At 36.6% G+C, this 14,108-nt stretch overlaps 1 protein-coding gene across 4 annotated transcripts; it reads left to right on the top strand.

Moving 5' to 3' along the window:
• Positions 1-3,425: 3,425 nt before the first annotated feature.
• On the top strand, positions 3,426-13,134 carry LOC110785333 (DEAD-box ATP-dependent RNA helicase 53, mitochondrial). Of its 4 annotated transcripts, none has more exons than XR_002532596.2 (9): positions 3,426-3,891; positions 4,750-4,877; positions 5,026-5,434; positions 5,630-5,728; positions 5,840-6,067; positions 7,238-7,399; positions 11,424-11,941; positions 12,268-12,525; positions 12,718-13,134. XR_002532596.2 is itself a non-coding variant. In XM_056837662.1 (8 exons), exons 1-7 carry the CDS (start codon positions 3,511-3,513, stop codon positions 11,898-11,900), a joined length of 1,884 nt encoding a protein of 627 aa, XP_056693640.1. In that variant the 5' UTR covers positions 3,426-3,510; the 3' UTR covers positions 11,901-11,941; positions 12,718-13,134. The 4 variants fall into 4 exon arrangements, 2 of the variants coding, with proteins under 2 accessions (XP_056693640.1, XP_021845468.1); XR_002532593.2 differs by having other exon boundaries at positions 12,712-13,134; XM_056837662.1 differs by lacking the exon at positions 12,268-12,525.
• The last annotated feature ends 974 nt before the right edge of the window (positions 13,135-14,108 follow it).

Raw genomic sequence — 14,108 nt, 5'->3', positions numbered from 1 at the left:
CTCGTTCGTCCACCTAAGAAGTGTACAACGAGCAACACGTACGATTGATAAAGTGAATTAAATTTTTATATAAATATATTTCTCCTATTAATTTGTTATATTTAGAACCCTAATTTCTTTAGATCCTATTTCCTCCATCTTTTTGTGTTATATATGGAATACTTGTCAAGGATAATGGCTAGTTCTGTATTGCTGAGTTGATTGGCTTTAGTATGGGTACTATACCTTTCTAGTATTTTGGGGTACCAGGCTACCAGCTAGTGCAAAAAAAACTCAAAATCGAGAACTGCGAGTACATAATTGAAAAGATGGTGGCAGTAATTAAAACTTGGAGCATTAGGAATCTCTCTTTTGCCGGAAGACTTCATTTGATCGAATTTCGTGTTGCAACGTTTGTTGGGGGGCAAATATTTATTTTTCCCAAAGTTGTTCTAAAGAAATTAATGATGTGCGCATGTCTTTTCTTCTATGGTCAGGGACTCAGGTTTATGGCAGTTCCAAAACATATTGTGTGAGTTGGGATAATGTATGTTATCCTAAGAAAGATGGTGGTCTCGGGTGAGAAATGTAATGTTATGAAAAATGATTGCAATTGGGAAATTGGTATGGAATGTCGAAAAAAAACTAATAATCTATTAGTATGTTGGGTCTATATTGTCTATATTAAAGACATGGACTGAGTGAGATAAAAGGCCCCTGTGAATGCAGGATGGGCAGAAAATTAAGTGTGTGTAGAGCTAAGGGATATATTAAAGCATCTTTGCATGATGATAGTTGGACGAGACCTAAGTCCAAATTCGTTATATGGTTGGCTATGCAAACAAGATAACAAGTTAAACATAACTTATGTAACAATGTCATATGTTATACAGACCTATGTGTGATATGTAACAATCACTATGAGACCCACCGTCACTTGTTTTTTGAATGTACGTACCTTCAGTAGACAGTGCACACCACAGATGAAAGTATGGTTGAATATTGGTACTCCTACAAAAACAATCTCATAATGACAGACCATTTGTGACAGGCTCAAATTTGTATGTGAATTTTTTTACGATAGGGTATTTACACTGTCATAGTTACCTAGCCCAAAAAATCTAATAAAGATTGACATGATTTATGGGACAAGTTATTCAATTACGACGACCCTTTCATGATATATTTTTAGGATATTTGAGATTTTAAGTTTTAATGTTTTCCGTGCAAACCCTATTTCTATTATATGTATTGTTCATGGAATACAGGATACCGTTGTTATCTCCCTTTATCGTCCTCTTTACAACACAAAACTCATCCTTAAATGTTTTTTTTTTAAAAGCAAAGATTAAAAAAAAATCCCCATTATTTTTTTAGAACAAATTATTTTTTACCACCTAAAAAAAATCAAAAAAATATTTTTACCACCTAAAAAACTAAAACTTGTATTTTACCACCTAATAAAAAAATAAAATTTAATTTTTACCACCTGAAAAAATGTTTTTACCACCTAAAAAAATAATTTAAAAATGTTTTTACCACTAATTTTTTTTTACCACCTGAAAATGAAAAAAATGACATCATTAATGTGAGGAGCCACAATAATGGTAATATGTTTGATATTTTATTTTCTTTCACGATTTCATGTATTTAACTCCATCCCCTGCCCCTGTTTCCTCCTCTTCCATGAATTCACATAATTTTTTCTCCCATTAATTCACAAAATTGACAAAAGTTCAATGGTAGTAAAAAGAATAGGGTGAAGGAGTTAAAGAAAATCGTAGAAGGGTGTAAAAAATTAGAGGAAAATTGAATTAGTGGGCCTCACACAACAATTTCATCTATTTTTCCGTTTTCAGATGGTAAAAAACAAGTTTTAATTTTTTTTAAGGTGATAAAATACAAGTTTTCATTTTTTAGGTGGCGAATGCGGCAAATTAGCCCCATAACTTATGTCTTGTGTGCAAACTAGTCCCTCACCTTTCAATTGTAGCAAATTAAACCCACAACTACATGTAATGTGCAATTATTTCCAATCGATAATTTGCCGGTCAAATACCATCGGAGAGAATACAATTTTCGCCGGAATAAAACCATTGCATGAACAAAATACATTCTTCTAAGTCCCATACAACTCGAACAAAACCAAAATCCCACAAATTGAAAAGCGTTATAAGAAAATACTACAGATCCTGACCATTTTAATGAAAGGAATTGAAGTTGGTTATAATCGTGACCATCATCTAAGATCTATCATGAAATAAGATGAGCAAGAATCTCATCTCAACTGTCATTCTAATTGAAAAAATGATAATTATTTTATGGCTAGATTTTAAAAAAAAAAAACATTAGAATTTAATAACAAATCGACTTAAAGTCTTTAATATAGTACTACGTACGATCTTTGTGATGTGTTACTTCTTTTGGTGTGGCTTACTAGTTACTCGGGAAGTTGAAGAGCAAGGAAGAAAGAGAAAGGGTGAGATTACGATAGATGTTGGTAGAGTATAATGCGGTAGAGGTTATCTACATACTTCATATGTATTTTGTTCATACAATTGTTTTATCCCGACCAAATTATATACTCTCTGATGACATTTGAACAAAAAATTAACAATTAAAGTTAATTACACATTGCACAATCGTCGTTGGGCTAATTTGCTACAATAGAAAGTTAATGGACTAATTTACACATGAGACATAAGTCATGGGGCTAGTTTTTACATTCGTCTTTTTTAGGTGGTAAAAGACATTTTTCAATTTTTTAAGTGGTCAAAACTAATCTATCCATCTTTTTAACATACGAAATATTGAAGTAAAAAGTTCATCCCTAAACAGTAAATACGAAATAACTTTTACTATATTATACCGGAATTGATTTAGGGGATGTTTGATTCGCGATTTTTAGGTATGAGTTTAGAATGATCTAAACAATCCGTGGACTATGGGCCATGGTGCACATAGAACATGGTGCACCATGTGCACCAAAAGAACACATGTGCATAAACAAAAGAACATGATACTACGACAAAAGAACATGCAATATCATGTTTTACTATAAAAAATCACAATTTATTAAAAATAATAAAAATATATGTCCATGTTCTTTTTACGTAACCAGAGGTTCACCATGTGCACCAAAAGAACACATGTGCATAAACAAAAGAACATGATACTACGGCAAAAGAACATGCAATATCATGTTTTACTATAAAAAATCACAATTTATTAAAAATAATAAAAATATATGTCCATATTCTTTTTACGTAACCAAAGGTTCTTTTAATTGTATACTAATGTTCTTAAGGTGCATTATGCTTTATGTGCACCATGGTCCACCTTCTAAATTGCGCTCCAATTGCACCCCAAAGTATGGGGTTTAGAAAAACAAGGGAGGTGATCGAGTATGACCCATACCTTTACTATAGGTATTAAACAAAAGGAAGAAACCATCCCTTTTTTCCGATCCCCGTTTCCTAAAACCCTAGTTTCCTCATTTTTGGGGTTTTTCCTCCTCTTCAAATCGGCAAAATGGCGACTTCCATGCTTCTCAGAAGGCAATTCTCGCCTACATCACTAGTATCCAGGCGCGCTATCGCCGCCTTCTCTACCCTCTTCAACTCGAGCCAACCACTGGCGGCAGCTTCTTCTACAACGGTAAAAAATGGTGGTTTTCTGGGTGGAAACAACGTATCAAACACTGTGTTTACACCTAGTTTTGAAGGTGCCAGGAGTTTGTATTCGGGACCCGGTCGTCTGGAATTCAGCGCGTCTTTCGCGTCGCAGGCGGCGGGTTTTGCTGTTGCCGATTATCCGGGTGATGAAAGTCTCGAGATTTCAAAGCTTGGTATTCATCCCGAAATCGTTTCCTGTTTGGCTAATAGAGGAATCACTAAGCTCTTTCCAATTCAGGTCTATATCTGTTTAATACTAATCATAATTTATTACTGCAACTTCAGTCATTTTACGTTCGTGTGAGTGTAATATTGAGCTGTATGACATTCTTTGTGTTTGAAGAGTCTATTGGAGCTAGTTTTTTTATAGGTTGCTGAAAATTGGGGTATTTGGTGTGTATTGTGAACTGATCAAGGGATTGTATTGGGTGTATTTCAATGATCAGGCTTAGTGTAAACAGACGTGTACCCCTAGGATAAATTTGTCGTAGGAGCCGTAGTGAACCACCGAGATAATATATTAGTTCACTTGGGCATACACACTGGGGTAAAAGGTATCAGGTTAGTAAAAAAGAATGGGATTTTCCCGTTACATGGGGAGGGGGTATTGGATCATGATGTTCTATGAGAAGAATCTTTGTAAAGTACTGGAATTGGAATCCTCAAAAGTTTATGGATAACCAATCAGACATGAAACATCCTTAGTTAGGGAGTCTTACTGTTTTGACTAGATGCTCTTGAGCTTAATATAGCTGTTCCGTTACTTGAGACGTAGACCAATAGGCTGATTCTATATGGCAATTTTGTTTGCCCGGATTGGTTACAACATAAACAAAATGAAAAATGACGGGTCTATTTTCATGTCACAACATTACCAATTAATATATATTTCTTAGGTGGCGAATTCACAGGGAGAGATTTTCATTCATTATTATGCATGTCTTTTGGCAATTTTGTTTGATAAGATTTGGTGTCACTAAGGGTGCCAAGTGTAGACGGATAGTACCATGATAAATAATTGCATAGATTTTACTTTGAACTCAGAGAAGGTTTATAACAAGGATATGGGCTAATTTTTCCCCTTAATTTTGTGCAGAAAGCTGTTCTTGAACCTGCAATGCAGGGTCGTGACATGATTGGCCGTGCCAGAACAGGGACAGGGAAAACCCTTGCATTTGGGATGCCAATATTGGATAAGATCACACGCCATAACGAGAAGAATGGGTATTTAAACTATTTTGATTCCAGGATATGGACCATAGTTCTATACTGTGGATGTTTTTTATGATATAATCATAGTTATCAATCTTGTTCCTGAACTGCTCAGTTCATTTCCATCGCTGCCAAATCTGATTATAGGATTCACTTGCAGGGCAGGGAGAGAACCCTTGGCTTTGGTTTTGGCACCCACTAGAGAACTTGCACGGCAGGTGGAGAAGGAGTTTCAAGACTCTTCAAGGCTAGAAACCTTATGTGTATATGGGGGTACACCAATCGGTCGTCAAATGTCTGTTCTTAGCCGAGGTGTTGATGTAGTTGCCGGGACACCTGGTCGGATTATTGATTTGTTAAAGAGAGGGGCTTTAGATCTTTCTCGTGTTCAGTTTGTTGTTTTGGATGAAGCTGATCAAATGCTTAATGTTGGGTTTGAGGAAGATGTGGAGGTTATATTAGAGAAGCTGCCACAAAATCGCCAAACTATGATGTTTTCTGCCACCATGCCAAATTGGATTTTGAAGATAACTAGGAAGTATTTGAAAAATCCATTGACGATCGATCTTGTAAGACTGGAAATAATGAGTTTAGTTGGTCATGCCCTGATATAGAACCAAGTTCAGATTAATGAATAATTCATTCAGAAAATTTGCAAGCTGTTTTTTTTTCTTTCTAGTATTCTACCACCTCCCAGCGAGGTGATCACGGGGGAAGGGTCATTTGTGGTTGTTGCTGAAAAGCTCCAGTCTTTTTTGTTGTAGGTTGGCGATTCAGATCAGAAGCTGCCAGATGGAATCTCTTTGCATTCAGTTGTAGTGGAACATCGTACAAAAGCAGGTGTCATTGGACCTCTTGTAACGGTAAATATATAAAATTTCGTATCTCATCTAATCATGTATGCATTATCTCTCTGCGCACATACATTTGATTGTCAACTATTTAGTCAGTTGTGTATTGCTAATTGCTCACAGGAACATGCAAATGGAGGAAAATGCATTGTTTTCACTCAAACAAAACGTGATGCTGATAATTTAGCTAATGCACTGGGAAGAAAAAATTTCAGATGTGAACCCTTACACGGGGATATTTCTCAAAATATGAGAGAAAGAACACTTCAACGGTTTCGGGATGGGAGCATCAACATTTTGGTCGCCACTGATGTAGCTGCTCGTGGTCTTGACGTACCCAATGTTGACCTGGTAGGCCCATTTTAACTTTCAAAAAATAAATAAAATGAGTTGGTATTGCTGAGCTTGAAAAATGCGTGAAGTTGTGAAAATTGTAGTCTGTATCTGGAGTAATTTTCCCTGGTCGATGGCATTTGCTTCATTACATCAGAGGAATTGTGGTTGCTTTTGGACTTTTGGTTTGTTACCTGGGGCACCTTTTTTCTCTAGCATACTTCCTCAATTTTTTTACCTTTTACAACTCTGAAAAATATTTTTAGTTACAGACTTGCAGCTGTTTTATATCACAGTTTCATGATCTGTAACTCGCATTGTGTATTTATTCGTTTACTTGACCACGTTAAAATTAAACTAACTCATTTGTATTTCTTTTAAACATATCACATATTCTTTATGTGTGATAAAATTGATTGTTCCTGGATTTGTTTCCAAAAACTAAATATCTAATTTTTCCACATGCCTTTTCTTTTTAGCAATCCTTGGTTTTGTCCTGTGACTCCTGTCTATCTCATAACAGTACTAAGAGTCTTGTTACAACAAAATCAATTTCTTCCTTTCGGCGGTGCTGATAGCCTTTTCTTGATACAGCTAAATTTTTGGTCAAGAATGGAGAGGCTATGGAGTGGTGAATTTTGATAAGAGCATTGAAATTATATTGCTGGTTAGGCTTTGTAAGGTCAAATTTTAAGTTGTATTTAGCTGTAGTCTAATCTCTTTACAATGGGAAGATAAGTGGCAAAAGTGGAAAAAGCACAAATACAGGGAGGATGAGAATGGGATGCTTGTTTGTACTTGAACAGATTCTTACTTTCTCTCCCTTGCTGTTCATTGAACTTTGTGATCTCTTTGTGCGACCATTTATGACCTCTTGGATTATGGATGTATGTATTTTTGCAATATTTGCCTTTTGAGCCATAGGTATTTAAATCTGCTTGGTCTCGTGATGGAAATGTTGATATTCAACTTGATTTTTTTTGTGCTACATGCAAAAGTTAAGTTATTCTTTTTTTATCCCCTTCAATGTAACTGAAATGTCGTACTTGTAAACAGATTGTGTTGTTGCCTGTTAGTTAGTGTCATAGAAATTGTAGTGTCTCTCTCTATATATAAAGTTTTCATTTATTTTGTTAAAATTTAGCTTGTACATTCTCCTACTTTCTCATGATGTTCTTGTTTCCACAGATTATACATTATGAACTCCCAAACAATTCAGAGAGTTTCGTTCATCGTTCTGGCCGAACAGGTCGCGCTGGCAAAAAAGGAACTGCTATTCTCATGTATACAATGGATCAATCAAGAGCTGTCAAGGGTATTGAGCGTGATGTTGGATGCAAGTTCCGAGAGGTTAATTTCTTTCTGCTGTTGTTTGCTACATGTCTTTCATGGGAATTTCATGGTTGGTTGCATATTAAATAAAATGGCTTAATAAATTCAACGCGCTTTTATGTTTTTGGTATGGTTTACAGTCATTGCATATAAGTAAGTTCCAACGTCAAATAGGATATCTGTTATCACATGTCTTGGGCTGTGTACATCGCTAAATATCTATCCCTGTCTAGTGCAGGAACCTCTTGAGAAATTGGTGTATTGTTGACATTATTGTGTTGGTTATTGTTGGCCCATATCTGATTGTCTCACCTGTCCTATTTTTTGAGGTCTCAATAAGATATGGGCCAACCTGATTATCTTACTGATTAGAACTTATTTTCCTAAAAATGATTTTTTCTCTTTAGCATTGCCGATTCACTGTTATATCTGTTCTTGGAATTATTAACTTTTACTGGAATAATATGGAGAATTTTATTGTATTCCATATTAACTGGTATTGTGTTGAATAATGTGTTTTTAAGTTGAAGAGAACCGGGTGGACTTTGTGTCCGAAACTCTTATGTGCTTTGTGTCCCAGTTACAATTTACTTTTTTAAAAATTTGTTGTTTCTAATCCAACCTTTAAGCACCCTTCTAAAAATAGTATCTACCTTTGAGTTATTTGGGAGTTTTCCTATGTTTACGGGGTATCTTCCCAAAATGGCTCTTTTACACCTAAAGAACAAGTAAAAAAATATATATTATTATTCAATTCAACCCTTCTTCACCACCTTCCCAAGATAACCAAAATGCACCTCGAGAAAAGCTCCGGAACACGATGCGATTAATTCAGAGATGGAGTGAGATGGACTGCTGGAGTAGTGCCCTCTTTGCAAAAATTAATTCCCCAAAAGTGAAATTAATGCAAGTTCATCATGACACTAAGAACCCTAAATTTTTGATGAAAAAATAAGATTCATCTCCATCTGGTGGTGATGGTCGGTGGGCCAGGTGATGTCGAAGGAGGCGGAGAGAGCAAGGGGAGAAAGAGCAGTGAAGGTGAAGGGAAGGGGAAGGGGGAGAGAGAAAGAGGAAGAGAGGTAAAGGGAGTCGGTGAAGTGGAAGGGGATTCATGGGGTTGCGAAATTGGAGAGGAGAGGAAAGTAGAGGGTTGGACTAGGGAGGACAGAGGGTGAGGGAAGTTGTAGCGGTGATGAGTTGGGCGGTGTTAAAGGTTGTGAAGTTGATGTTAACGGCGGAAATTGCTGTAGCGGAAAGGGTGATGAAGGTGAAGGCCAGAAGAGAGAAAGAGGGCAGAGAAGGGAGGAAAGAGAAAGATGGTTTTAAAAATAAAGCTAGACCAATTAGAGTGAGACACGTGTCATGTTTACTTATTATTCCGATTACCAACGGGTCGGGGACCATTTTGGGCATATACGCCATAAACGTTGGATTACTCCCGAATAACTCAGGTGGTGCCTTAGTTTTAAAAAGCGCGCTTTTTTGCGCTTAAAGCTCAGAAGCTCACAGCAAAACGCTTCTGCCAACCGAAGCCTAGCGACATAGTGCTTCTGCGCTTCCTAGCGCTTTTGCTCTTCTTGTAGTCTGGGCACATCATACCCTTCTTTTTTATAAAAAATAAAGCCACGTGACTCTAATCTTATTTTTTAAAGTATCACGTGATTTCTTTTTTTTTTAAAAGCGAATATTTGGGAAGTTTTTGAAAACCCTAGTGCAATTTTTTCCCGTAGCCGGATTTCTCTAGCCTTCTCGCCGGATTTCTCCCGTCGGATTCTGAAATTTTCTTTCATAGTTTTGTTTTTTTTTTTTTAATCTTTTCTTTCCCTATTTTCTCCATATTTTCTAAACTTTTGAAAATTTATACTTCCTCCGTCTTTTAATACTCGCAACGTTTGTTAGTTTCACGCATGCCAATGCACAACTTTGATCATTTATATCTTAAATTCTCTTTATGCAAAAATTATAAAAAATTGATATTTTGAAAATACACATTGAGACGAATCTAACAAGATCCCACATGACTATGTTTTATCTTATATAAAAAACACTGCGAATAGTCAAAGTAGATTATATGAATAGTGGCAAAAGTCCAAACGTTGCAAGTATTAAAAGACGGAGGAAGTATTTCTTTTCGGGTGCGCTTCGCCTACGAAAAGCGTGCGCTTTGCGCTTAAGCTGCAGGGCCCTTTTGCGCTTCAGTGCGCTTCGCGCTTTTTAAAACTAAGGGTGGTGCTGTTATTAGAAGGACGCTTAAAGGTTAGATTAAAACAACAAAATTTCCCTGTCTTTTTGATAAGAAAGTAAAGAGTTATTGAAAAAAACAAGAACCCTCAATACAACCTAAGGAAGGCTCTGTTCTAGCTCAAAAGACCACAACAGCCAAAGGCAACAAGAAACACACCAGAATACGTCTGTTACTAAGCATATGGTCAATTGACATAATTTTGATTAACTTTTTTCCATATACAATTGCTAGATCTACCTACTACATCATGCTTAATTTGTTCCTATTACATCATGTAATTAAGACCTTTCTGCACAGATGGGACTCTTGCATTCCACACCGTAATGTTTCTCGCTTGTCAAATTTTGTAACCCACGGCTAAACAGCAGTTAACCTTTTTTCTGAACTGTGAGCCACTAAACCTCCTGCGAGCCCACTGGAGTGAAGTAGGAAACAAAACAACTCTTGTTTTAATTCCAATACTCAACATCTAAATATACTCTGCAGTCAGCACTGTACTGACATTTAAACAATTAGATGGTTGCGTGTTTCACTAGCAGCATCACAGATTTTACATCTACCAGTTCACAGCTTCGGCCTGGTTTATAACATTTCATGCATCACCAATTCACCAGCCTTGCAATAATTCTTTGCTTAGGACAAATGAACTTAACCCAAATCAGCCTGCACCGTTGCCCCTATATTCGACTTTTATTAGGTTTGCTTAACAATCACTGATGGAGAATTTACCTTGAGTTAGCCAGGCACCACTTAAAGTACTTGTGAGGAGCTTATTCGTTGCCTGACAAATGTGTCGACAAATGTGTTTCCAGGCCCAGCTGGAACTGACAAGAGCTGAATACTCCTTCCAGCTCTTGTCCTTTATTTAGACGGTTATGGACCCACTTCACCTAAGGTTGTCTCCTTTGCGAGCTATTACAGCTATATGCTTTCCAATTGCCACCTTAATCCAAACTAGAATTTTTCTAACTCCAAGCTCACCTGCAGATTTAGGTCTGCAAACGTTATCCCACTTAATACAGCCAGACTTTGGGCTATTGCATCCCAGTCCATAAGGACTTACAAATACTATTCAACTTTTTGAACACTATTACATTATTCCAGGAGCTTGATGTGCTGAGTGGATTTTTTTTTGGAAGATTTTTTGCCATATGCATTGTCCATTTCCGATGGAGCAAAAGATTCATTTGTTCTTTTGGCTGTGGGATGTGATGGACTAAATCAAAATGGCTCTTAATACCTCTTCGCTTCCTTTCCATGAAGTAGAAGATGGTCGTCCCGTTGTTGTCCCGTTATCGCTTTTGGGTCAATTGGAAACAACCTCTCTGCAATTGCAGGGGTAAGGTTGCGTACGTCCGACCCCCCCTTACCCCGCTTCTTGCGGGAGCCTCTTTGAGGCAATGGGGTAATGATAATGATAATGATTTTTTGCCATATGCTTAATCTTGGGTGGATTCATGTTAACTATGGACTAAAAAACAAACTATGAAAATTTAAATAGCTACAGCCTCGAAATTAAATGTCTGTGTAATGTGCAAGGATGTTGCCTTTTTGCTTCCTGTTGCTTCCTGTCAAAGTGATGGACAAACTCCTAAATATTTTGTACATTGTAATTTGTATGTAGTCTGGAAGATATTTCTTGTTTCAGTTGTTTGCAGTATGCTAGTTGTATTGAGTATGCCATCTATAAAGGTGTCTCTGCTGTTGAATATATTGGAAACTTTGCAGTTGTCACACCAAAACAATGTACTGTTGCATCTAGAATAAATTACTGACTAGTTCTTCTTTTATCAGCTTTCTCCAGTTTCTACTGATGGTACTGAGATGGAGATGAGCAAGGGTGGTGGCGGACATTTTGGGTCTGGAGACCGATTTGGGAATTCAAGTTATAATCGTTCTGGAGGATATGGAAACAGAAGCTCTGGACGTTCTGGTGGTTATGGCGGGGATTCCTATTCTGGACGTTCTGGTGGGGATTCGTATTCTGGACGTTCTGGTGGTTATGGCCGGGATTCCTATTCAGGACGATCTGGCGGTTCTGGAAATTTTGGTTCTTATGATAGTTCTCCCAGATCAGGTGGCGGATATGATGATTCAGGTGGTAGGTCTGGTTTTGGCAGACCCAGTGGCGGCGGATACAGTGACATGGGGAGGACTGACAAATCTGGTGGTTTTGGTAATTTTGGTTCAGGCCGCACTAATAAGAGCAGTGGAGGGTTCGGTAACGCTAATTCTAGTCGTTTCGGCAGCTTTGGGGACGATAAATTTTAAGACGCCAGCTTTTTTTGGCTATGCTATCAATTTTTGAGCAGGTAGGTAGTTAATTTTGTTCTCTGCGCTTTATACGAATATTTTTGCTGCTCTTGTTTCTGCAAAACCTCTTCAGAGTGAGGCTAGATATCTAACACCACGTAAATATACTGCAATTCCTCTACCTTTCCCGTCTCTCTCATGACATTGCTAGGGTAGAAGGGTAAATTGGTACCTTGTTAGATATCGAACTTGTTAGCTGTCCATATTTTCCAACATGTTACTGCATATCCATGATTATCCTTTGTTGATGTTTTCCTACTGCTACTTTCTGTTTTTTGTGTGAGACCAAGTCTAATAATAACAATAATACCGGTACCTCTTCCAGGGATCCCAAACCTCTACGGTTGCCGGAGTTGATTTGGGTTTACATGGTTTAGACTTGGGGGCTCATTTTGTACGGGCGAGCAGGTGGTAGAGCAAGTCTGCTGGCTACCTGAAGCCAGTAGGGTGGCTCTCACCTCCAGTTTTAGCTTTCAAATCAGTGTGTGTGGTTCAACCGGGCCAAATTCCATCTAAGTGCCCCAGTTGTTCCTCATGCTACTAATATGTGTCTAAAAGTTCAATGCATCATGAATTCACACAGGTAATGCCCTGTGATGGTTTTGTTGTCTTAATGAATACTTATTTTGTAATATATTTGTAAGTGTTGTCGATTTAGTAGGATGCTTTAAATGCTCTTGTACTCGGGTTTAGTTGAATCATGCATGCATAAGGATTAAGGGCATAAGTATGTGATCAACTTCAGGTTCTTAGTTTGATTGGTTTGCAGCTGCAGGTGAGGATTTGCCTTCTGCTTCTCTGCCATTGAAGATGGTCAAGCCTCTTCTTATCAATTGGAAATCTTTGTTTGAGAAATTAAATTACCGAGAATTTGTATTATTTTCTCTTTAGCCTTTTTGATTTTGATATTTATTTCTTCTTTTTATTCAGGTGTATACGCTGTAGTTAGTATATCGTAGTTGTCGTGTAGTACTGCAGCAGGTCTTTTTTTTGTTTAGTAAAACAACGTTGCTTATAACTATGTATAAATAAAACTCTGGGCAACTAAGGTACATAACTAAGCTAGTGTTCTAGTAGTAGTTGAAGTTCGTTTCAAAAGTCCGTAATTGGTCAATAGGTCCGTAGTTAGGTTCCAATACATGTATTTTGCTTGTTTCGAAGTTATTTCTATTTATTTTTCCGCTTCTTTTTACTCTATTGTCATTTCCATTGTCTTTCAAATTCTTTTTGACTCTGTTATTTGGTTGTAATATGAACTAATTTGTGAAGCATTTTGACTTTGTGTATGAAGTGCCAACACATTTCTCTAACCATTAATATCTTTAACACCATAAGTTATAAAAAAATAATCATGTACCAAACAATAACTAAAAATAGAATTACATTTTATACATTACTCTGTAGTAAATATGGTCAAAATTATTATTACAAAGAGTATAAAGTTATAATGTCACATGCATTATACAAATCAGAGTACTCCATGTTTCTATTGTGGAAAATTTTCACTTTCAGTGCCTTGACTTGAGGTTAGACATAATTCCACGTCCCTGCTATAAGTAGCAGGAAATTGAAGTAGCTTGAAGTAGGCTTACCGATGGAGATGCTCTTAGCACCTCTTCTATTTTGATTTTATAATTTTTGAAGTTAAAGTCACCCAACCCTTATCCAAAAAGAACAAAACAAACTAAGAGGATACAAAAGGAAATAATCTAAATGAAGTGTTACTATTGACCAACACTTTTTTTTCATAAATAATATTAAAGAAGTTTATGATATTTTGTAAAATCGGTCATATAAATCTCAAGGCAGCAAAAAAAAAATTTTAAAACATCGGACGTTAAAAGTAATTTAAAACTATTGACACAAAGTGTAATTATTAAAAACAGAGTAGTGACGTAGAATCATGTCGAATACCCCATCTGTATTTTAAAAATGATACACTTTTCTTAAATAACTGTATTTTAAAAAGAGATACAATTTCCTTTTTTGACATGTTTTGGTCCTTACTTCCATTATACGGAGTATTAAAATATTTCCCTATTTCTTGTGGTCCCACATTTACTCACATCATCTTTTCAATATAATAAATAATTCAACCGCTATCCTATTTTCATCTTATTTTAATACACAAATTCTTATTTATAAGGGTTGTACAATAATTATTGT

Source organism: Spinacia oleracea, chromosome 2, assembly GCF_020520425.1.
Source record: "Spinacia oleracea cultivar Varoflay chromosome 2, BTI_SOV_V1, whole genome shotgun sequence".
In the NCBI taxonomy this organism is placed as follows: Eukaryota; Viridiplantae; Streptophyta; class Magnoliopsida; order Caryophyllales; family Amaranthaceae; genus Spinacia; species Spinacia oleracea.
This window is presented reverse-complemented; position numbering and strand designations above follow the sequence as displayed.

Excerpts from the sequence above, each read along its gene's own strand:
- LOC110785333 (XM_056837662.1), top strand. The coding sequence starts at position 3,511 with ATGGCGACTTCCATGCTTCTCAGAAGGCAATTCTCGCCTACATCACTA. Across the intron at positions 3,892-4,749 it reads CTAAGCTCTTTCCAATTCAG|AAAGCTGTTCTTGAACCTGC; the intron begins GTCTATATCTGT and ends AATTTTGTGCAG. Across the intron at positions 7,400-11,423 it reads TTGGATGCAAGTTCCGAGAG|CTTTCTCCAGTTTCTACTGA; the intron begins GTTAATTTCTTT and ends TTCTTTTATCAG.